Raw genomic sequence first — 22,505 nt, forward strand, 5'->3', positions numbered from 1 at the left:
GTCTTAGTTTCCGATGTATGTGTGTGTGTGTGTGTGTGTGTGTGTGTGTGTGTGTGTGTGTGTGTTATCATATTTGCCTCCTCACCCGTATCTGAGTTCATTGTGAGTCTTCTAAGTTCAACTCCTACCCATCCTCTCCCTCTCTTCTCTCTCCAACCTATCAATCTCCCTCTGCCAATACACGATCCCATCAGCAGCCTTCCTTCTCTTCTCCCTCCTTTCTTCCTCTTCCTTATTACCTAGACCCAGAACCACATTCGGTACTTTCCCACCTCCACCTACACTTGGGGCATGGTAATTCGGGAAACCCGTGAAAGACATCGCTTTTCTTGCTCTACTTTGCATCTTATTTTTCTTGGGACCCCTTTCTTCCGCCCCGTTCCCGGGACCAGTTGGGTGTCCATTCGTAATATGATGGTCATAAGGAAGGTATACTTCCGACGAAGGTGTTTGTGTTTGTGACTCGCTCAAGCGCTTGATCTCGTCTTTAGCATTTTCTAAACATGCCTTAGCATAGCCGAGCGTTCCTGGGACTAGACCCAATATACGTTCTGCCTTATGAGCCAAGGCGAAGATCCCGTCGGGCGAAGTTGATTTCGAGCCAGCCCCTGGAGGCGATGCCGATCGGAAACGGCTTGCAGGGATCTGCACGTGAGGCTGAGCTTGAGCTTGAGCGTGGGCTTGGTGAGAGGGAGTAACCGGTCGGGAGGATGTGTGGGATGATTTGGAGTCTGAGGAAGGTTTGGGAATTAGCATGACTGCGAGGAAGGGCACAAGGCGTCCATCAGAAATACAATATAGCGACGATGACAGATAGCGGAGATGGTATATATGCGAAAAGAGCGAAAGGTCTACAATAGAGATGGAGAAGAAGGTGATCTGTCAAGAGGGGCGTTGTATGATGGAAGAGAAAGAAAGGCACAGAAATTGATCAAGGAATATGATGCTGTTTGCTTGACGATGAGGTGACGAGAGAAGATAAAAGGAAGGAGACGGCAAACACTTCGTGTGCAATAAAAGGCGAGAGGATAATGACTCACCAGACAGTTCATCCATCTCCTCATCAACACTCAAGAACTCATCCTCACTCTCTAATTCTTCTTTCTTCCCATTCCGGTGATTCGATACTCGCCCAGATAACGGGGGCGAAGAGCGTTCCTTTGCGGTCCTGCTATTGTTGACCAGCTCGTCGTCTGTTGATTGCCTGGGCGAGTACGAACGATTGGTGGTATTCATTGCGGTAGGTCGAAAGATCAGTGTATCGGTAAAAGGGGAAGGAATGGAGTTAGAGTGTGCAATTGGTGCGCTTGATCCTGATCCGGGATATGAGTAATCTAGTTTACGCAGCGATAAACTGCCGACAGTGGTTTCGTACATCCCACTTGACATCCTGTGTAAATCGATTACTTCCCTGTGTAATTATGATTTCGCTTTGTGGAGGCGAAGAGAAAGACGGGAGTAGGCTGAGGATTATATCGAGATGGAAAGTGTCTCGCAGAGGCCAAGGTCAATTGCGTTCTGGTTGAGTTCGAGGAATTGCCAACTTCAGTTCTGAATGGCCGATATATGTACGTTGCTGTAAGATCGGATCGTCTGACCTTTCAGTAATTATATGTGCTGACACGAAGATCCTATTTCGTTCGGTCTCGCAGCGTGTATTGTTGGGTGGGTATGCCGTTTCAGCTTCAATCGGGATTGTGACACACAAGGGGAAAAATTTGAGTTTCAGGTCGTATGTGTGTATTGTGTGCGTGTGAGAGGTAAAGGGTGTCAACACAAAGGGACGGTTAAAGGGGTAAGAGTGCTCTTTCACGTTTATGTGAGATCTGTCGAAGGGGTGGTGTGGGAATTTCTATACTTTGTTCGTTCCCTCCTGCACGCAGTCGGTGTGATGGGAGGGGTTGGGACTATAAAGGAAATTTCCTTCACTGTATCACCTGGATATTCTGAAGGTGTTTGATCGCGAAGTCAAAGATGGATTTGTACCGAGGCAGAAGATGTGTGTTGCGTTGAACAAGGGAAAAGCCGAGGGATGCGGAGATGGGAGTAGATATCGTGTCGAAGATGTAAGATTGTGATATGGTTGAAGAAGAAAGAAGAAAGGTTGATAAGGTGGATAAGGTGATCCAGTACTAGTTCTTGGAGTACTTCGAGAACGAGTGGGGCTAGCTCCGACTGAGGTTGAGAACTGTGAGAATGGCTCGATTTTGCCCTCCTTTGTCGTCAAGTTGAGAATCCACTAGGCGTCCTTTGGGTCGTACGTGCGCCGGACTAGGATAAGTTGATCCGTTGAAAGAGTCGATGTTGAGGGAAGTTGTTGAAGCGTATATATTTATATATAAATATATATATGTCAAGTATGCGGCTGAGTTGTGGGACCGAGTGCGAGTATCGTGTTCGGCTGCCAGGTCACGACGACGTGATGCGAAGTTCGATCGAGAGATAGGCCATTGTTCACCTCCACGCTGTATCGCAGCGGTATGATCGTGTCAGTCCACGCTTGTTTAGCCTTGGCGTCACTGGGTCAAACCAAGATCAAGTATATCAGTCTAAACAGACACAAACGCGGAGATAAACAGGGATAAATTGTCTGGTTTGTGTGAATTTAGCTCGTTTCATGATATTCGTAAGGCTGCGCTTTTTATGCATGCCATACCTTGTCAGAACGTCAGAACATCCCAGCGATGTAAGCATCTCCAGATATGCAAGTGAGAAAGTTTCAGTAATAGCACTTTGCGTAGTGTAGGCAGACAGGAGAAAAAGATGGGTTCTCGTGACCCTTGTTACCCTTGTTTCATGTTGCAGTATTGTTTCGGCGCAATGACCTCCTCTAAGGGGTTTACCGTTCTTTAGCTGTTTACTTTTCTTCCCGACCCTGTTCCGGTACCTTGCTTGAGCCGATGCAAGGGTTCTGAGGACGTCAGTATAGCAAGTGTATATCTGTGCATGGTATAGGTTTGGCTATATGAGTACATTTGTGTGGTCGGTGTGGAAGTTTTCTATGTGTCGTGGATTAATCATTGATGTGAAGTCGGCTCCGTGCCACTTCTGACTAGCTGGGCCGATGCAGCGAGGGCTTGTTGGGCTTGTTAGCGAGGGGGCCGGTCTATTGATCTATCTCTCTAAGGTTGTTCTCTATCCAAGATGGATTCGGGTATATCTAAATGCAACCCAGTCCGGTCAGTCAACAGGCAAAATCCGATCGGTAAACTCGCACAAGTGTATTGTGCATAGTGAATACTACTCACTCTAGCTAAGACTTTGCCTTTGACCATAGCTACCGGCACCGGACCGTATTTCCTCGAATCCGTCGAATTGCTCAGATTATCACCGACTAGCCATACGTGGCCTTTGGGCACTTTGATCCATTGGTTCTCTCCGTTTCTCTTCGGCTTGATACTCAGATCATCATGCGTTATATGTTTATCCTTGTTATCCTGATGTTCAAGCTCGACATCTTGCGGTATATCCACCATAAACCCCACACCGGCATTATCAATCCACTTCCTCTGACCTCCCCTCCTAGGTTCAATCTCAATCATGTCCCCCTCCACGCCTAGAACACGCTTACAGACTGTCTGACGAGCATCCATAGGTGAGGTAGCTACGACCACATCTCCCCTTTTCGGCCGCTTGTCCTTGTGTTTCTCCGTGAAAGGCGACCAGTAAGGCAGAGGAGAGACCAGCACGCAGTCACCATGCTGAGATAGTGTCGGCAACATTGAGAAGCCTGTACATATTCTTAATTCTACCAGGGTCGTCGATATCAGATGTAGGGTTGCTAGGATCTGGATTGTGCGGATCGTCGTGGGTAGCAGCGGTGGAGGGCGATAGCGGGAGAAGACATGCTGAAATCGAGAGAATGAGGAAGCCATCGCTCCTCTGATGTCGCGGAACCTAAAGCCTTCTAAATCGAAGGTTTGAAATGCAAGACAGCATGTATGTTCAGAATATCATACTCGGACTGAGATCGGCATAGCGACATTTCCGATAGACTGAGCAGAGAGGTGGCACGTGGTATGAATCCGTTGGAACCGGTTTGACTTTTGCGCATCCGGACTAAATTTCGAAAGCACCAATTCATGTGTTGATGACCTTAACACATCGATAAGAAAGAGAACGCAGAGCCACTACCACGACGCTAACAATCACAACAGCTCAGCAGAGTCCTAAACACCTTCAAGACTACCCGGAGATCTTTAAGACGGACGGACAAAATGAAAGCTCCAAAACGAACACCATGGTCTTCACGATCCGAGCTCGAGGAATTGTACGAGATGCTCTTTGCGCCCAATGCTGACGATACTTCGCGCCGGAGAGGATTAGCAAGGGTAAGCAGTTGAATTGATCTCTGCACTCTCTCGTTCCTTACATTCAGATACTGACGACTATCGCAGATGAGCATATACATATCTTCCCCTTCATGTCCAACCTTCATCCACCTCCTGCACTCGCTCGTATCTGTGGAACTGCTTCCATACCCTCCCAAAAGTATTGAAGAGAACCAGAGATCAAGGATGATGATCGGTATGGCCATCGTGCGATTCATCAATGGCTTAGTCGACCCTTTGCAGAACGGTGCGTGAGCTCGAAGGCTCATTCACTTCGGACCACCTCCAGCAAGCAATCGTTATCTGGTGCTGACACAAACTGAGCCATTTTCAGGTCCATACGCCAGACCCATTTCTCACTTAGCTGCCACTCTCTCGATCTCACCATCTCTCATATCCCTGCGTCATCGCGCGACACACGAAGATCTTCCTCCTCTAGCATTGCTTCATCAATCCTTATTATCGTGTATATCGTATTTACATTATTATTCCTTCTTACCCCTGCTGTCCTCGTCGTCCGCGTCCGCCGGTATGAACATTCCGGCCGGAATGGTGGAGAAGATGCACGCAGACAAGAAGAAGATAGAAGGGTTATTGAAGAGGTGGAAAAAGGTGATGAAAACTAGATTGAGGGAAAGGGAGGTCAGAGAAGAAGATCAGAGTGCGGTCGAGTTACGCAAGATCAAAAAGCTCTTACAGGCTTTCGAGGGGAGTCTGATAATTGATTGTCTACTTGCGAAAGGAGGGATCGTACCTCTAGCGATTGAGTGAGTCAGGATCACATCTGGTTCTTCGGTCGCCGCTGTTTCGAGCGGTCAGTAGATTGCTGATGCTGACGGGGTTCTGTTTGATAGGAAACGAGCGAATAAGTCGAGTCATTCACCGACAACACCTTCTCTCAAAATCTGGTTGCCCCTTCTTGAGCATTTACAGGAGACTTCTCACCCCGATTTATCTACTGTGATGACATCGAAGATATTAGATCTTCTGCTCAATCCCATATCTACGTCATCCTCGCAACAAGAACCTCCGTACTTGAATATCGATATGGCCGGGCCTGAATCTGCATCTGGATCTGGATCGGGCAATGGACAGGCGAAGGAAGATGTGTTGACTTATAGATGGGATCTGGCAAGCTGGTTATCATACATCTGGAACATCCAGGACGACTCGCCTTCCACATTCACCTTGAGCGGGGATGCGAAGGACGAGATGATCAGGAGAATTTTAGCTGCTTTGTTGGAATTGCACAATGATGCAGTGTGAGTCCGTCTCATTTTGACGAGTATCCCTAGATACATCCCGCTGATTTGCGATGCGCGTTTGTTGTATGTGCGTCTCGTAGTGTTCGACGTCTGTTCAGGGCTTTGCAATCTCATACCCCATCCTCACAGAATGCTCTTCAGGATATTGATAGATTTTTACCTGATGTGATATCACCAGATGGACGTGAGGATGGAGACGAAGCAGGAGATGAGTTGAAGGGACTCGAGGTGGATATGGATGAGAACGAGAATGGTCTTTCGGACGAAATGGAGAAGGACTTGCAAAAGATGGAAGAGCGGTTCAAATCGTTCAATGAGGTAAGTCAGCATTGAACGAGTAAATCTGATACGCGTATTGTGACCTGACTTGACTACCTCGACTCGTTGATAGATGTACCCTCAACGGAAAACATTGACAACCGTCCATGGAATTGTCAATAACAATCTCTCGCTTCAACTTAAATCAGATACATTGAATGACGCCGCCGCCGCGGACGATATACCCTCAGGGTGGCGCAGATTGACCAGCGAGAGTTGGAAGCCATGTTACATCGGATCTAACGGACTTATCTAATTATCAGGCTTTTTTAGTATCCATCTTTGTTTTTGTCGCTTGTAACGCGCTTGCCTGGCCTGAATTGTCTTTGGACCGTGCAAATCAGATCAGATTAGATATCGGGTATGATACACTGCATTGTATGATGTATGATGATTGATGTATGGAATGCGAGAACTATACGCTATGCGCTATGCACTATGCGTTACTCCCTATGCCCTATGAAATATGCCAGACCCTATGCTATGCTACAGTATTTCTATCTATATCATCTAAATCGTTACACAGGAGTCCGTAGAATGTCCATTTCGGTGTTGTGCTGTGTCCTTGCGACAGTTGCTCGAAACAAAGTGATGGCTTGACTAACAATTGATGAGATTCTCCACCTCCTTCTCGCTCGGAGCGTACTCCCCTTCTTCGTCATCCTGCTCCATCTCCATCTCTTTTCCCAGGCTAACGGATTCGACAGTTTGCAATGTATTGCTGGCTTGTCGAGATTGGACCCAGCCATCTTTCCTACATCTCTCACACTTGACCCACATCTTCCCATCTTCATCCTGCCTACTGAATCTACCTGATGATTTCTCCGATATCTCAAGGCATTTCCGATGCCATCTGTGCTCGCAAGCTGTAGCTTCAGCTCGAGTGCTGATACTGGCGCCAGTAATGGACCCTTCTCCAAGCTTGTCGCCTTCAGTCGATGTCCCATTTACCGTCGGAAGATCCGGGACTGATGAATTAGAGGTAGGATCCATCAATATCCGTAACATCTCTTTATCACCTTCGTCCCCTTCGTCCCCTTCCTCCCCTTCCTCCCCATCAAAGTCCACCATATCAATATCGTCGTCTTCACTGACAGGCGGCGCGTACAGACATTCGGGGGCATCGCACCTCCATCCAAGAGATTTCTCTTTCTCTTCAGTCCAAGACTCTAGAGACTGAGGTACAAATGGCGATGGCGCAGGTGTAGATGTAGGCGCAGAGGCCGAGGGTGTTTGAGTAGGATGTCCTCCGAGTGGATGATTGCCCGCAGGCGGGGGTGCTTGGGACGGATTGAGGAGTTGAGGTGCTGGTGGTAGATTGGGGAATAGGAAGGGAGGTAAAGGTAAATTTCCGAGACCTAGTCCACCGGGCGGACCGGCAGGAGGTAAGCTTAAACCTGGACCTCCTCCCGCATTTGAGGGTCGCGGACCGGGCGAAGAAGTTCGGATGATGGTGATATGTGGTCGTCTTTCAGGCCTCGGTCGATCATCGCCCATGCTGTTGGTATTAACATCGGATGCCGTATTTGAGGGCGGCACAATCGAGGTGGGCACGCCTTCGCTGGACGATGCAACCATAGGAATCGTATTTGTGTCACCCGCTTGGGTCGAAGTGGCATCGGGGTCCGCTGCAGAACTCGGACTGGGCAATATCATTGGTTGAGGAGATGAGAAGAAAGTCGGCACGTCAAACACAGACCTAGGAGTCGATGGCGCAGGATCGGCAGTTTGCGCTGTGGCTTCTTGCGATTGTATACCTCCATTCGTGCTGGCCGCCTCAGCCGAAGCGGCCAGGGTAGGAGCAGGAACAGGAGCGGCGGCTGGGGGGAGTGATCGAGCTGATAAGCCAGGTGGACCGAAAAGCACAGGTTCAAGTCCAGGCATGCCAAATCCCTCAGAAGGGAAGCCTTCGAAGATGAAAGTGATTGAAGGCTGATGATCATCTTGAGGTGGACCGCCGCCTGATATGCCCACTGAAGGGATAAGGCCAGGTCCGTGTATACCGTTGAAAAGTCTTCCGAGGCCCGCCAGACCAGCAGGAAGGCCTCGATCATCTGATCCGGCAATGTTAGGGGTATCAGCTGTAGGATTGATGCCGACGTTGGGTGCATTGTTGGCGGGATTGGCGGAACGGTCTCTAGCGTACGGATGAGGCGATCGTCGGCCCGATCCAGTTTGGCCAGGTCGTAAAGTGCTGTTGGTCGTGGACGGTGAGTTGAGCGTTTGTAAGGGGTCGAGATCAAGTCTACAGCTCGGACTGAAGGTGGTGAATCGTGCTCAGTACAGACAGTCCGTTGTTGTCAGACAAGACGGGACAAACTTACCAAGTATGCTTAGTAGTGAACCACGGATGCAAGCAATCCTCGTGAAATAGATGATTGCAAGGTAAAGCTTTGACACCTGTACTTGATTTCTTCTCCTTGTCCTCCTTTTCTCGCTGCTCTTTCTCTTTGTCATCCATCGGAATATCGACATTGTCTGATGAGGCTCTCTCCGTCTCCGCCTCTTTATCTTTCTCTTTACCTTTATCCTCCTTCATTTTCTGATGTTCAGCCTCCACGTCGAGACCCTCAAGGCAGATCCCGCACTTCCATCCTTTCTCATCTGGTAACACATCCTGATCATTTTCTTGGGCAGCTACGATCCGATCTACCCTCATCAACAGCCTCCTCCCCACTGTGGGCAACGATCTGAGCAATTCAGTGGCCTTCGCAGGATTCGGCTGAGGTTCACTTCGCATAGGTAAGAAAAAGTTGAAAAAGGGTGGGAAAATCCATGGTGGTGCTGGCGTGACGCCGCTCCCGGGACCAGCCGAACCAGGTGCATGTGTCCTTTGTGGCTGGGTATTGTTTGTATTCTCGCTGTTTGACGGATTCGTATTGGCAGTGGTGTTGGTTTCTTCTGGTCGAGTCGTGGGGGCATCACCTGTAGCTAAGGGTGGATCAGGCGGACCAGCGCCAGGTCCAGGTTGGGATCCTCTGTCTGTGTCTGGCCGTATAGTGAATGTCCACATGAAAGACGATCTTGCGCCTGAACCTGGACCCGGACCCGGACCTGGGTTGTGGGGATTCGGCACCTCAGCTCCGGGAGGTTGAGGAGCGTCTGTTGCTATGCCACTGGATGAGTTAGAGGGTGTTCCGGAGGACGGTGGGGGTATGCTTATAGAGAATGATATTGAGGGTAGTGGAGAAGGTCGGCGTTGAGGTGATGAGGGTCCAGCATCCTGGTTAGGTGATGTGTTTGGATTGTCGCCATTTTGATCGTTGTCGGGTGGCGGCGGTGGCATGTTTCGTTATGGTATTTCGTGATCGTGTGATTGCCTATATTGACAAAGCCCGAATTAGGCTTTCTATAGCGAATGGAAGAGTAGGAGAGGATTTGGAATCCAAGTATGTCTTGTCTTGTTTTGTCGTTATCGTTGCAATTGCGAAAATGAGCTTGATTGTTATTGATGAAGGTTGTCGAATATCGCACTTTCTAGATTGTAATTGGAGTTGATGTGATTGAAGGTTGATTACGTGAACTTGCCTCCACTTGTCAATAACCTGAAACACACGGACTTCATTCTCGGTCATAGGGTTAGTATTCCCCTTTGATGTGATATCTGTTTGTTCGCACCGATCATCAACGGGGCTACTCGTCACGCTGGAAAACGGCAAGCATCGACCTCCCAGCTGCGCGTTGAGACTCATCTCGTGAACGTCCCAAAGCAAGCTATATATCGTGTGCAAAAGGTCAATTTTACACCGCTTAAAATCCCGGTTGGCCAAGTGGTTTAAGGCATCGCTCTTATGTGGGTAACTAGATGAAATTATATTTTATCGCCAAATAGCGAGGGTCGTGAGTTCAATCCTCACACTGGGAAAGCGTCTTTTGCTGTTTGACGAAGTCGATTTCGTCTTTTTGGTCGTGCAGTCTTGTTCTGGTTCCTCACCGCCCATCGCATCGATGCAATCCGGAATAAGGGAAATTACGACTAAACAAGTCCACGAGAACAGGATGCATTTGAAGCTCATTGCGTTAGAAAAGTATGGCTATGCAGCGCGAGGCGCAATACAGGAATATATACAAGATGAGATCCGATTCAATCTCTTTTGGAGGGTGGTCGATACAACGTTTACATCGTTAAATTACTCTTTAATCCATTGCACTTCATTTTTGATTGTTTTGGATTTGGGGAGTATTCGATGTCAACGAAGTGAAGTGGAGTTGAACTCTTCCAATAACCTCTTTACAAATTTCGACTCTTGTTTATCTTGATTACCCGTTGTCCAGTGAACGGGTGATCGATCGAACCCATTGAAAGTACTCGCTGCGCATAAGGTGTATGCACCCATTTCCGTCCATCCGACCCAGTCGCCTATGTCCATGCCTTTGGGCATATCTACCAATTGCCGAACACAATCGATCGAATCGCACGTAGGACCCCACACGGAAGCTTTTTCAGTGTCCTTGTAGCCCATCTGGATGGGTAAGTCGACTTCGACAGCGACGTTGGGCAGAGGTGGGAAAGGCGGTTCGGTCTTCATCAGATCTCCCGAGATGGTGAGAGGGTGGGGGTGGACGATTTGGTGGTCGAACATGATACAGTTGAATGAGCCGTATACACCGTCGTTGATGTAGTACATGACATCGGCGGCACCTTCTGTCTTCTCTTCTTCCTCCTCGATCGATCCTGGCACGACATCACCGGTGGGCTGTTGAGCTCGTCGAGAAGCAATGATAGAAGTGGCGAGAGTGAAAGCTGGACAGAGATTCTACGTAAGCTGAGTGTCTGCAGGCTGACAGGTTGGCGAGCTTACCAGAAGAAACCATGAATCTTCCGGGCTCTGCGATGATTCTGACTCCGCTGTCTTCGGGGAAGTAAAGATCGAACGAGTCACTCAAGACTTGGGTCATCTCCTGGAAAGTTTCCCTTTCAAAACCGCCTCCGATATCCAATAGATTGAATTCGTATCCGGCAGATTTGCCCATATCGAATACCTTTCTAGCTCGCCAGACTGCATCCGCGAATTGCATTGGGTCTTTACATCCAGATCCGACATGGAAAGAGACTCCAATCACATCTAACCCAAGTTGTTTAGCCAGAGACAAAAGTCCGGGACAAGTTGCCAAAGGAGCACCAAATTTCAGACCGAGTCTACATAATGACTTGGAGTCATCGGTCAAGATTCTGAGTACCAATTTGGCGGTAGGGTAAATTCTTTTGATCTTGTACAATTCGTCGGCATTGTCAAAGGTCATCATTTTGACACCCTTTTGAGCGGCGTTCTTGACGAAGGAAGCGGGTTTACAGGGGTTGGCGAAGATGATCCGATCAGGCGAGGGTGCTGAGGGTAAAGACAGGACGGCATTGATCTCCGACATGGAAGCACAGTCGAAGGAAGTACCAAGCAGGGAAAGCAAGTGTAAGACCTGGGGAGAAGGGTTACATTTCGTAGCGTAGAATATCTCTACCCTGTCGCCTATTGGTGAGGCTTTCCATTCTAAGAACGATTGGTAGATTGCCGAAAGATCACACGCGAAAAAGGCGGATTCATCTTCGGTTTCGTCGGCTTGGACTTGAGCCTTTTGAGTGATAATTTCTTGTATCAAGGCGTGGACGGATTTGTCGTGGACTTGAGCTGAGAGAGCGGGGTGTTCCTCGTCGTATGAGCAGACTGATTGAGGAGTTGTTCTTGGTGGAGTAGGAAGACTTCTTGATGCCACGTAAGGGAGTTTAACTGAAGAGTCTAAGACTTTGACTAGGTCGTTGACAGAAGTCCGATTCTGGATATCTTGTTGTTCCGCCCAAGTAGTATGTTCTTGAGAGATAGCAACTTCAGTTGGCGTCATATATCCTTTAACAGCTGTAGCGGCCATCTTTGATGATCCTTTTTTGCTTGACTATCTGTCTGCGAACGCGGAAGAGGAGGTGGCGAGAGGTATATAAGGTGGGAATTGGCGGATGATTTTATAGGTCGTCCGTCGTCCCAAGGGGATTATTTGCCACCTACGAGAAGAAAACTTCAGTCAGCACGAGCTTCCAGTCGTGAACAGCTCCCGGATCTCATCGCGTCTTCCCCCACTTGTTGAATGTTCGTGATCGCCCGACCCTTTTTAACCTTCATGGGATGGGGGAAGCGAAAGGCAGTGAGACTCACAGTCAGGGTGCAACGTGTCGGGGTCACACGTGTACGCGAGAGAGGGTTGGGTGCGACGGCGATGTCTATAAGAGCGTCTGCAAGAACGCTTTTATAAACAAAATATCAAGTATGATATTCCTTTTTGTCGAGGTTGAGAAAGAAAGAGAATGGGAAAGCGAAAAGGATAAAGGGAGGATAAATGGACTGCACTGCACAGCGATGAATCGTTCGTTTGTCTCTACGGTGTAATTGCAATTGTTCACTAAGAGCGGGAGCAAAATACCAAATACAATTTTTCCCTAATCGCCCACAACGTCATAGCAAATACCGCCCGTTGTTTTCGGCGTGTGCGTGTAAAAACCTAGAAACCAGACTACCTCCCACAACTCCGAGCAGTGTGGCAGGAGACGATGAGTGAGGACCGGATCGATTTGAAACCATGAGTGTTCACACTGTATCAAGCAATCCCCCTTACTGCATGAATCGATATTCATGCATTATACAGCGATGCATACGGTGTTCTCAAACGCTTTGGATGGCAACAATACCCAACAAAGCCCGACGGCGACTGCGAAAACAGCCAGATACATGCCCTCCTTGCCTCGATCGCCATGATCTGCACGCCCAGGCAAGTGGAAAGATCATATCGCTTGCTGCTGTGCGAAGGAGCACCGCTGTGGGACCTCACAGGATGTGCTGTGGAAAAGCGGAAGATGCTGCACTTATACGACTTGAGTGCATAGGGAGAAAGACTGATCATAGATGTCACTCGGATTCCCAAAATTACAACGTCAGCTCCAAGGATGTCTGTGCGTCACTAATACTTCAATTTCAGAGTCAGAAGGGCCGATACAATGCGTGATGCTCGAGATACTGCATGAGTCAAATCTTCTCAGAAGCTCTGTCATCTTCAAGGGTCAAGGTAAGAATAAGTATCCAAGCTAATTCTCTCAACTTGTTGAACCTATTACTTAGTAGAGAGCTCTCCTCACCAACCCCAAACACGCTCGAATCATGAGAATGGTATTTCAATCTCTACTAGTTTACATTTGGATCTTCGCTTCTTCTGCCATCGCTCGACGAATTCATTACAACTCGCTGTCCATGACTAGGAGAACAACGATCAGAACGTCCCGTCAAACTCCGGCCGTCGGTCGTCCCGAGCCAACCCACCTCCAATTCATAGGATTTATATCATTTGAAGGGTATCAGACACTCCTAATCGAACATGGGGTACAAGGTGTCCGAATACCATCAAGAGATGGTTGTATAGTGAGTTTCACTGTGTATTCATCGCTTCTTGTTCATCGCTTCTTGTTCATCGCTTCTTGTGCATCACTGTTCAAGGCTGCGTATTATCGATATGGTTTCTATGGCATTGCGAGGATATCCACATTCGATATGCAACTTTGTAATGTTAATCGGTGAGCTGACGAGATTTCGCCAGATGTTGTGTCGGAATGATCAGCCATTCGGACTCGCGTATTTTAGTCGGCACGCTCGATCGTGCTATTGTGCGCCCCGCTCCCAACATCCCTCAAGCGACTGGGTGGTGGACGGTTTTGACGATGAAGGTGACTGCGGAGGATGGGACGATGTATCCGTGAGTCGAGTCGATTTGGGTTGAGGTTGCAAGACATCAAAATATCTGCCCAGATTCACCACCACTTTGATTAAACGTTCGCCATGATATCTGATTGTTAAGTGGTACTTAATTTGCTTTCACTCATGATTCGCAAATCATAGGTGGACTACTTCAACGTCCCTTGGATCTTCCACGGCTGTTACACCTCCTTCTGGAACAAGCCGTACTCCCAGCACATCGTTGATGATCCTGTATACTGCGTGGAGAGTTGTCTGTTGTCGGATGGAAGCTTGGCGATGTTACCGAGACGAGAAGGGGACGGGTGGTTGTGCGTTTGTTTCAGGGAGCCTACGGAGGGTGTTTTGGGGAGACGATGTGGGCCGGGTGTATGGCAGGGATATTATAGGAGGTGGATCTTCGATGTCTGATCGTTTTACGATAGTAGTTGTTTTTACTGGGGTGACTTTCGTTTCCATCACTGTAAAGTCCGTCTAAGGAGGCAAATTATGAAATAGTCATATGTCCTCGGGTGCAAGTGTCCGTGGCCAGCAATGATTCACACTCCATTGGCACAGTACAACGAGCCTCGCGTGAGATAAAAATGAGAGAAAAACATCAGCGTGTCCGCTTCCCTTGGACTTCAGCCAGCCTTGGAGTGTCTCGACTTTGCGTCGTCAAGATAATCAGTGAGAACGATAATAATGCATTCTCGCTTCTAACCTACGATTGGCATTACGCGCTCTGCAAATATACTATGCCCGACGTTTGAGTGCGAATACTCATTCTTGAAGAACGAAGCAAGGCTCCACCGTACGAGAGAGGTCTCGCTCATTTGGTCAGATACAACATAGCCGCCCGGCCAGTGAGACACCATCCATCCCTTTCGTATGAGCCTATGATCACCTCATCATTGCCGATAGAAGCGTGAGCTGACCCGATAAACACAAACGCGGCGAACTTCACTGCTCAGCGACCGTTCTTCTTATCCGCCTTCTTGAACCGCGTTCAAGCGGTACTGTACCTGAATGAGGCGTTTTGTTCTCATGGTCTGCTGTTGAATGAATTGCAGACGGAGATTTTCCGGTGGTCGGAGGACCGGTCGCGAATTATGACCTGCTTTGCGCTCGCATTTCGGCAACTTGGATTGGTGCATTACTGCATTCGTAAACAGCTTATCATCTGACTACAAGAGGAGTTACAACTCAAGCGGCGGATGAACGTTTGGACCTGGTAGAAAAGTCTTGGCATTCTTTTCAACATGCCTGAAAGCGTAATTATAGATGCAAATTCGGGAACTTGTTAGCGTCGGCAACATGAAATAAAGATAAGGTCCAGCAAGAGTCATTTGACTAGTAGACTGACTCGCTGACATCCGATTGGCGATCGAGCTTATCAGCAGATCATCCAATCCTCCCGACGGTCCGCCCTGACGAAGTGTATATATACGGTGAGTGTATACACCGAGCTCTTTTCACCTTCCTTTCCATTTCCCAATTCTGCTCGCCTGAACTAGAGGCTGAGGCATTTTATACCTTTCGCTGATTGCTGATAAAGACGTAAAGGCTCAGACATCATGGCGAATCCAGTTAACACCAACGTCAATGCGAAGGACGATGAAAAGGTGGTCGATCAAGTCGATATCCAAGATGTCGATTACGACCAGCAAGACCCCACTCTCATAGCTCTTCAGGAAACCGAGATTGATCAAGCATATCTGAATGCTTCCAAGTCGACGCGTTTCTTCAGAGGTACTCTCTTCCAGATGATCATGTTCGGAGCGTGAGTGTGGATTTGACCTTAACTCACTGATCCACTTTAGTCCATACCACACATGACAACTCAACTGACCAGCATGCCACCATATAGCCTCTCCTTCGTCGGACCCGCAATGAGCGACGCTATCACCAATCTCGGTGGAGGAGGTCTGTCAACCCCATACCTTGCCAACTTGGCTACCTCGTTGCAATACGCCATGTCATGCCTGATGACCCTCTTTGGTGGTCCACTCATCAACAAGTTCGGTATCAAATGGTCCTGCATGATCGCTGCCGTCACCTTCCCATTGGCTGGTTCGGGATACTATGTCAGCGCCAGACACAAGGTCGATTGGTACCTCCTTTTCAGTAGAGTAAGCAACATCTAGAGTCCAATTCACGTTCCAGCGACACCAACTCTTACCAGCAACTCTTATCAGCTTTTACTTACAGCCTCACTGACACATAATTCTGTCGTTGCAGGTCTTGGGAGGTTTCACAGCTGGGTTCTTGTACGTCGGCGAGACGACGGCGATGCTGTCTTATCCTCATGTACATGAGCGTGGTAAATACCTCGGTGAGTGTTCTTACACATGGCGGGCTCTTTCCCACCTAGCGGATATGATATGATATGAAGGGGAAGCTAATCATCGCGCTACCGCTTAGGTATTTGGTCCGCTATGAGAAACTCTGGTAGTGTCGTCGGAGGTGCTATCAACTTCTCGAACAACTCCAAGGCGTCCTCTGCCGGCGGTATAGCTTGGTCTACTTACTTGATCTTCATTGGCTTCGGTATGTTCTTTCAATTCTCTGTCAGATGGATATACCATTCAGGAGACATGCTGATTCGCATCACCCGTCATCTCGTCCCTTCAGAATGCACTGGGGTCATTTGGGCTTTCTTGCTCTCAACAACCAAGAAAGTACGACGAAGCGATGGTTCGAGAGTACCTTATTCAAAGGATATCACTTGGAAAGCCGAGTTCACTGCTCTGTGGAAACATGCTCAGAACAAACGAGTCAGTCTCTTCCGTCCAGTCCCCTCGCATACCACTGTCCACTCAATAGCTGACACTGACGGTATACTGCTCTTCAGACATGGCTCGTCTTTATGCCTGCGTTCTACTCTTTCTTCTACGGAGGTGTTTACGGGACTTACCTCTCTTTACATTTCTCGGTCCGTGCTCGAGCTTTGTCTTCCTTGCTTATCCGTGAGTTGTTCGACGTGTGAAACACCCAAGCACGTTCGGTCCAGCATCACTGACCTGTCTTCGGTCATCAGCGACCACTGTCATCCCTATGGTGATGGCGTACGGAACCATGCTGGATAACAAGCGATGGAGCCAAAAGAAGAAAGGATGGATCGCTTTTGCAATGTGGGCTATTCCTCAAGCGGCATGCCTGATCTGGACTGGGATCGAATATGGTAAATTCGCTAAGGAGGGTAAAATCGCTTACGACTATTCCATGTGAGTGTACCCAGTGTCAACTTATAGTAAGATGGGGTTCTATGGGTGCTGATGGCTCGAATTGTCTGATGTGTTTAGCCACGGAAAACGATGGGCCGAAGCTTACTTACCGTACTTCATCATCTTCACCACCGGATACTGGACTCAACTTTCCATCTACTGGGTTCTCGGAACCTTCTCTTCCGATGTCAAGTCGTCCTCGAGAACCGGTGGTCTGTTCAGAGCATTCGAAACCGCCGGTCAAGCTGTGTCTTACGGTATCAACGCCAATACCGGTGACAAGAGGATCCCACTCTACATCCTGTGTGTTGTTTTCGCCCTCACGATCCCGTGTATGACGGCTTTGATCCGACTCATCCCTGAGAAACCGGCTGAGCACGACGATGTGGTGAATACGGATAAGGTGATCATCGCCAGAGAGCAAATGGAACAGGCTACTTCCTGATGCAATCGTTCGAAGCGTAAAAGAGGCGGACACGGCGAGTAGATGGTTAATGTGTCTTGTTGGGTCGCGGAAAAAGGCCTGCATTGGGTGGGCATCAACATACTGATGTCCTGCCGATACAAAGGGGACTTAACGGGTGCAGATTTGGTTCTGTCAGTACAGTCGAAATTTTGTTTTCTAAAAGGGTTGTTTGATCGTTGATCAGGTTATACTGTATGCATTTTGTATGGATGTTGTTAGATCTTTCGTAGAGAGGGATGAATTTCGTTTGGCCGATCACATTGTGTTTGCCGATATGCGAAGCGAACATTCGGTGATCCTGCGTGTAATTTAGATCCTCGTGATGGATGCTTGGCCCGAGAGTGAGCACTGTAAGACTCTAAGAGCGATATACATGCAAATGGCGGACAAACCGAAATGGGATCCCTATCACTGCGTTCTCTAATCATATGGACTCTGACTTGAGAAATAAGCCTGCAGCCCCGCAATACTTGTTGGAGAGGTCCTTGAGTGATGTCATTCTGATTTTTGAGAACAGGAAACGATGAATCATGGATGCATCCTAAGTATGACAATCTTCTAAAGGAAGTCTTTGCTATTGGATATTGGTCTTACCATCGGATGGCAATTGTCGATAGCCATGAGTACGATGTTTGACACGTCAGCAAGTGACGCGCAGGTTCTGGATAAAAGCTACAACGTGATGTGAAGGGTAGCATTGTGGAAGTAAATCACTGGCTTGTCGCACAGACACATACAATTCATCTCTTCATTTCACTTGTCTTTGTACATGATTTCACTACCTCGGTAATCGCTTAATTTAAGTCTCCCCTCGTCTGGTCTTATTTCATACTCATACCCATATTCATACTCATACTAACCCATCCCATCTTGCAGAATAACAAAGCAGCTACACGCTTATTGGGTAGACTTTCGCCTAGGCATCCGGCATGGTCTGGGCCTGATCAGCCTCTGGGATCTGGGGAAGACCGGTCCATCTGTTCTTGACGAAGAGTTCCGCAGCGAATGGGATCTTTTGGAAATCAGGTAGATTTCCGGTTTCTACACCATGGACACATACGCGAGCACAATCAGCCACTGTTGCCGCGAGCAAAGACGACGAAGCGCGATGAGATGAAATGAAATGTAGAGTATCAAGCTTATTCCACTTACGAACGGCCATGGCGTCTCCGAAGGCCTTAGATTTATGCGCGAGAGCTGAGCCGCATGTACCGCAGAAGAGTCGAGTTACTGTGGAAGACGCATCGTCAGAAGCGGTCCGTGTGCTCGGAATGACCAGATTTGGAACGACAATACTGCACGATGCAGATGAGAGCTTGAGAGATGGACAGACCACTCACCGGTGTTACCGCTCGCAGCCTTGGAATTGTACTCCTTGACATCGCCCGTGAACTACCGGAAGTGAACAGTGTTCTCATCAGTTCGATGTACTCTGAAGCGATACTATACAATACAAAGCGAATTGGAATGTGGCCTGGTGAAGTCAGACTCACGTGGACTTGCTCGATCTTGGGTAAGATATTGGTAGAATGAGCAGATCCCGAAGTGTGTTGACAATCGGTACCTAATGCAGTCCAGAAGCAGGTATCAAACATCAGCGCTGTATTGCAGTGCAGTGCAGTGCAGTGCGGAGATATTGCGTTTGCGTCTTTCTGCCATAGAGTTTCGGCTTGACGAGTGGAGTGGGATAGTTTGACGCTAAGGGGAAATCGATACGCACAGTGACAAGCGATCTGTTTCTCCTCAGTCGAATCGACTTTGATCTGAACAGATCCACAGAGACATGATCCGGTGTGAGGCATTTTGACAATTATCGATAACTCGTTCTGATTAGATTAGATAAGTAAAGTAAGTGAGGAAAAAGAGGACTTTGAGGAAGTGGAAGAAGAAGATAGAGGACCGAAGAGGTATCGCAATTTCCATCTGGTATATATAGGCGGGAAAGAGGAAGTACGTTTGTATGTCAACGCAGAGATCATGAGGTCATATCTGAATTACGATACAGTACATCTGAATAAGCATGCCGAACGGCAAACTTCGGATTGAGTCCAAGTTCAATCGCCGGGATACGAAGCTGTAGCGTGGTAACTAATCGTGGGAATCCACCGTTTTAGTTATCTTTACGGCAATTGAACATTTCAGGTTCAAGTCTCGGTGTTTTCGGTCAAAGCGAAGCCAGAGTGGGGCTGCTGGTGACCTTAACTTGCGTAGCATCGCGAGCGACCATCCCGACGATCTGCCCTGAGCACTTTGCGTTCAAGTCAAGCTCTCTTAGAGATCATGGTGCGAGAAGACCTTGTCTTGTTAACGATTCCTCCCTAGCCTTTGAATGGACTTATGCATTCGGTCCTGGTTGTAAATGCTATGAAGATGCTGTATATCCGAGATACTTGTGCCATGACCGCACGTCTCTTTTACCTCTCTCAACGGTCAACAATCACTAATGCGCTTTCCCGTTAACATCCCTTTGTAAGGAAGCATCAACCCCTCCTGATGTCTCAGACTGAATTTCCGGTTCAGGTTCAGGCTCAACATTCTTGATCCATGCGCCGATTGCACCCCTACGATCATTGACGACGTGTCGTCAGCTCACAGTCTAGTCACGAACGTATCACGAATGAAGAAGAAGAAAGATGGGCAGGAGGGGGATCTATCGGAAGCGCAATGTTTTGCATCTTGAGGAAACGACGGTACAGACGATGCGCCAACGAGCCATACAAGAAGGATGAGGAAGAACAAGGCATAATTGTCAAATATGGATGACAGGACTCACAAAAACCCTTCATGCCTCAAGAAACAAGCTCTCATAGTGCCTTTACTCCAGAACCTGATAGCGTACGACAGGGTCGATATGGTCGCAGCGTGACCTGCGGCAATTCACACGTCAAATCAGCTTGATCATCCATCCTTCCGCACAGCCAAATCCCAATTTTTGTCATCCGAATCAAGTATGCTCACCTCTGATGAAACATCCTCCGAAGAATACCTTATCCAATCCGTATTTCGCAGCATTCATATAACTGATAATGTGTGTGATCAGCTTTCACCCGTCATCCATTTTCGTGAGGAGAAAGTGGGTAGTTATTGAGAGAACTCACGCGACATGTCCGATATTATTACTAATCGCATACAAAAGACTCCTAGCTATATCCTCCTGTTTGAACGATTTCTTCGCTTTGCCTTTCCGGAACACTTTGCCAAAAGATGAAGCTATCGTCGAAGATTTTAATCCGATCTTGGAATAGTCCGACCCGTATATATCCCCAACAAGCATGTCTACTGCGGAATTATCCCCCTGTTCGGATAGCAGTAACATTTCTACGGCAAGCAAAGGTTGACTCATCAGCTTGCACTCCACCCTCGACCATATGCGAGAGGTGTCATGAAGCTTACCGTCAAAATTCTCCGCATCGGTCAACAAGCTCAACAGACCCCATAGAGTTCCGCCTCCCAAGGAAGTTCCACTGACTCTCTCGAAGCTCCCGTCCTCGTCTACTTTCACTATACTGACTCCACTTCCGATATTGACTATCAGACACGGGAAATTCGGCACGTTATCCGTCGCGTTGGCATCTGCAAAAGTCACTTGGTATGCCGGTGGAGTGGGTGAGGGTCGAGGCAGTTCTGAGGGTGGAATAGTCAATTTTTCACCTTCCGGTGGTCTGTCCTTCGTATTGGTATGTGAAACCTTGTAGACTAATTCTTCGGAGAACCAGAATACTTCCTCAGGTACTCTAGCGATGAAGCCGAGACCCAAGATTAAGCATTCCATCTCTTCTTCCCTTTTCACTTCGACGTTCAGCTCCTTCCGCAGGAGATCATAGTACATATGAGCCCCTCCTCCGGTTGCCATGACCTTGACGTTCTTCTGCATCTTCTCCAGGCTCACCCTGTTGACGGCCGCACTGCGATTGATCAGATCCTGCAGGAACTTAATCAGATCGTTGATATTGTCTGTCTCGAATCGAGCGAAATTAAGTAAACCTCCGGGTAACGGCGGCGGTAACGAGTCGCTCCGCCTGTATTTCCCTGCATGAGGCTTGGAGAAGCTGCCTCTATGATTGGACACGGTGGATGCGTAAGACCTGACGGCTGAGCTGGCAGAGGACGCTTGATTCCGATAATCTTCAGATAAAACTCCTGGAGTCAGTGCGCCGTTCAGTGTCGGATGGCGAGTTGGCGGAGAATGGTCGAACGGTGCGTGAGAGTGGGGGTTGAGGGAAGGGGACTCATGATGCCTTGACGATGATGATGAAGTGCCGTTCGAGGAAAATGGAGGGATGAAGACTGATTCGGAAGGCGGTAAGAAAGGGGAAGAATGGCCTGATTGAGGAGGAGTCGTCGAGATGGGTAGATTAGATCGGGTGAAATAGACTACTTTGGCTAAAGATCCTCCAATCTGCCAAACGCTATGTCAGAAACGTCACACTTTCACGCATTCTTAAGAAGCTGACGACTCACATCTATGGCTATATGCGAGACTGGTTCAATGTAATGAGGAAGATATATTCCCCTGGAATCTCGCGTCTATTCGAGTTGCGGCGCGAACGTCAGCTTCTGTATCTCCCAGCGTTGATTGAGGGTGTTGATTATACTACCAACCGCTGGCGATTCCTCCTGCACTATTTGAGCCCCTGTGGTGTCCACCACTATCCGCCTAGCCTGAGGTATAGAAATGTCTGGCATAGGTGAAGTCGCTGGCATTTTGACAGATCTGAGCCTAATTGAGACACTTCCAGCGATGAGTTGGCAGTCTCCGTATGTATTCCAGTCTCCACAGTTGATTGGACAGGTTCGATACTTCGCAGACCGATTCAAGCTATTCCTAGAGCGAGGGGAAGATGCTGACTAAGGTGGATGATTTCCGCTGATTTAAGCGCAACGAGTTCAATGCCTGGCTAATAAGCGAGTCGCGGGGACACCGCCAAGATTGTATGAGCGAGGTCGGAGGCCCGAGGGCTATGCTTGAGTGGCTCAATATTAGTCAAGTCGAAGAGATCTGCGGAGTGTTTTGCAATTCAAGTATCTGACTTTTTTCTAGCTGGACCAATACGAAGATGGTGTATTCATAGAAAGTGTTAGCTTTGGGGTAAACAATTACCCGGTAGAGGGTCAATTCGTCGTCACGTGGATCGATGATCAGTCGTCCGATAGATCCGGGTTTGATATAGGTAATCCCGGAATGACCACTT

At 48.3% G+C, this 22,505-nt stretch overlaps 8 protein-coding genes across 8 annotated transcripts; 2 read left to right on the top strand and 6 right to left on the bottom strand.

The window, feature by feature from the left end:
• Positions 1 to 117: 117 nt before the first annotated feature.
• Positions 118 to 1,389, bottom strand: I303_101118 (uncharacterized protein; the record flags this gene model as incomplete). The annotated part of the gene is made up of 2 exons (XM_018404485.1): positions 118 to 731; positions 1,041 to 1,389. The coding sequence occupies 2 exons, from the start codon at positions 1,387 to 1,389 to the stop codon at positions 118 to 120; spliced, it is 963 nt and encodes a 320-aa protein (XP_018267139.1).
• A 1,717-nt stretch (positions 1,390 to 3,106) lies between these two features.
• Positions 3,107 to 3,875, bottom strand: I303_101119 (signal peptidase I; the record flags this gene model as incomplete). The annotated part of the gene is made up of 2 exons (XM_018404486.1): positions 3,107 to 3,160; positions 3,249 to 3,875. The coding sequence occupies 2 exons, from the start codon at positions 3,873 to 3,875 to the stop codon at positions 3,107 to 3,109; spliced, it is 681 nt and encodes a 226-aa protein (XP_018267140.1).
• A 342-nt stretch (positions 3,876 to 4,217) lies between these two features.
• I303_101120 (uncharacterized protein) lies at positions 4,218 to 6,170 on the top strand (the record flags this gene model as incomplete). The annotated part of the gene is made up of 6 exons (XM_018404487.1): positions 4,218 to 4,331; positions 4,398 to 4,578; positions 4,666 to 5,098; positions 5,186 to 5,593; positions 5,677 to 5,914; positions 5,988 to 6,170. The coding sequence occupies 6 exons, from the start codon at positions 4,218 to 4,220 to the stop codon at positions 6,168 to 6,170; spliced, it is 1,557 nt and encodes a 518-aa protein (XP_018267141.1).
• A 344-nt stretch (positions 6,171 to 6,514) lies between these two features.
• Positions 6,515 to 9,200, bottom strand: I303_101121 (uncharacterized protein; the record flags this gene model as incomplete). Its single annotated transcript, XM_018404488.1, has 2 exons — positions 6,515 to 8,171; positions 8,239 to 9,200. The coding sequence occupies 2 exons, from the start codon at positions 9,198 to 9,200 to the stop codon at positions 6,515 to 6,517; spliced, it is 2,619 nt and encodes an 872-aa protein (XP_018267142.1).
• Positions 9,201 to 10,104: 904 nt separating this feature from the next.
• Positions 10,105 to 11,776, bottom strand: I303_101122 (uncharacterized protein; the record flags this gene model as incomplete). Its single annotated transcript, XM_018404489.1, has 2 exons — positions 10,105 to 10,658; positions 10,717 to 11,776. The coding sequence occupies 2 exons, from the start codon at positions 11,774 to 11,776 to the stop codon at positions 10,105 to 10,107; spliced, it is 1,614 nt and encodes a 537-aa protein (XP_018267143.1).
• Positions 11,777 to 15,197: 3,421 nt separating this feature from the next.
• Positions 15,198 to 17,292, top strand: I303_101123 (uncharacterized protein; the record flags this gene model as incomplete). Its single annotated transcript, XM_018404491.1, has 8 exons — positions 15,198 to 15,403; positions 15,491 to 15,752; positions 15,862 to 15,955; positions 16,045 to 16,170; positions 16,255 to 16,397; positions 16,475 to 16,589; positions 16,661 to 16,847; positions 16,926 to 17,292. 8 exons carry the CDS (start codon positions 15,198 to 15,200, stop codon positions 17,290 to 17,292), a joined length of 1,500 nt encoding a protein of 499 aa, XP_018267145.1.
• Positions 17,293 to 18,229: 937 nt separating this feature from the next.
• I303_101124 (uncharacterized protein) lies at positions 18,230 to 19,115 on the bottom strand (the record flags this gene model as incomplete). Its single annotated transcript, XM_018404492.1, has 5 exons — positions 18,230 to 18,354; positions 18,466 to 18,543; positions 18,654 to 18,705; positions 18,807 to 18,877; positions 19,034 to 19,115. 5 exons carry the CDS (start codon positions 19,113 to 19,115, stop codon positions 18,230 to 18,232), a joined length of 408 nt encoding a protein of 135 aa, XP_018267146.1.
• A 638-nt stretch (positions 19,116 to 19,753) lies between these two features.
• I303_101125 (pantothenate kinase) lies at positions 19,754 to 22,017 on the bottom strand (the record flags this gene model as incomplete). The annotated part of the gene is made up of 7 exons (XM_018404493.1): positions 19,754 to 19,874; positions 20,087 to 20,180; positions 20,272 to 20,333; positions 20,412 to 20,631; positions 20,707 to 21,712; positions 21,775 to 21,840; positions 21,916 to 22,017. The coding sequence occupies 7 exons, from the start codon at positions 22,015 to 22,017 to the stop codon at positions 19,754 to 19,756; spliced, it is 1,671 nt and encodes a 556-aa protein (XP_018267147.1).
• Between the last annotated feature and the right edge of the window lie 488 nt (positions 22,018 to 22,505).

The sequence above is a fragment of the Kwoniella dejecticola genome, chromosome 1, assembly GCF_000512565.2.
Source record: "Kwoniella dejecticola CBS 10117 chromosome 1, complete sequence".
Taxonomy (NCBI): Eukaryota; Fungi; Basidiomycota; class Tremellomycetes; order Tremellales; family Cryptococcaceae; genus Kwoniella; species Kwoniella dejecticola.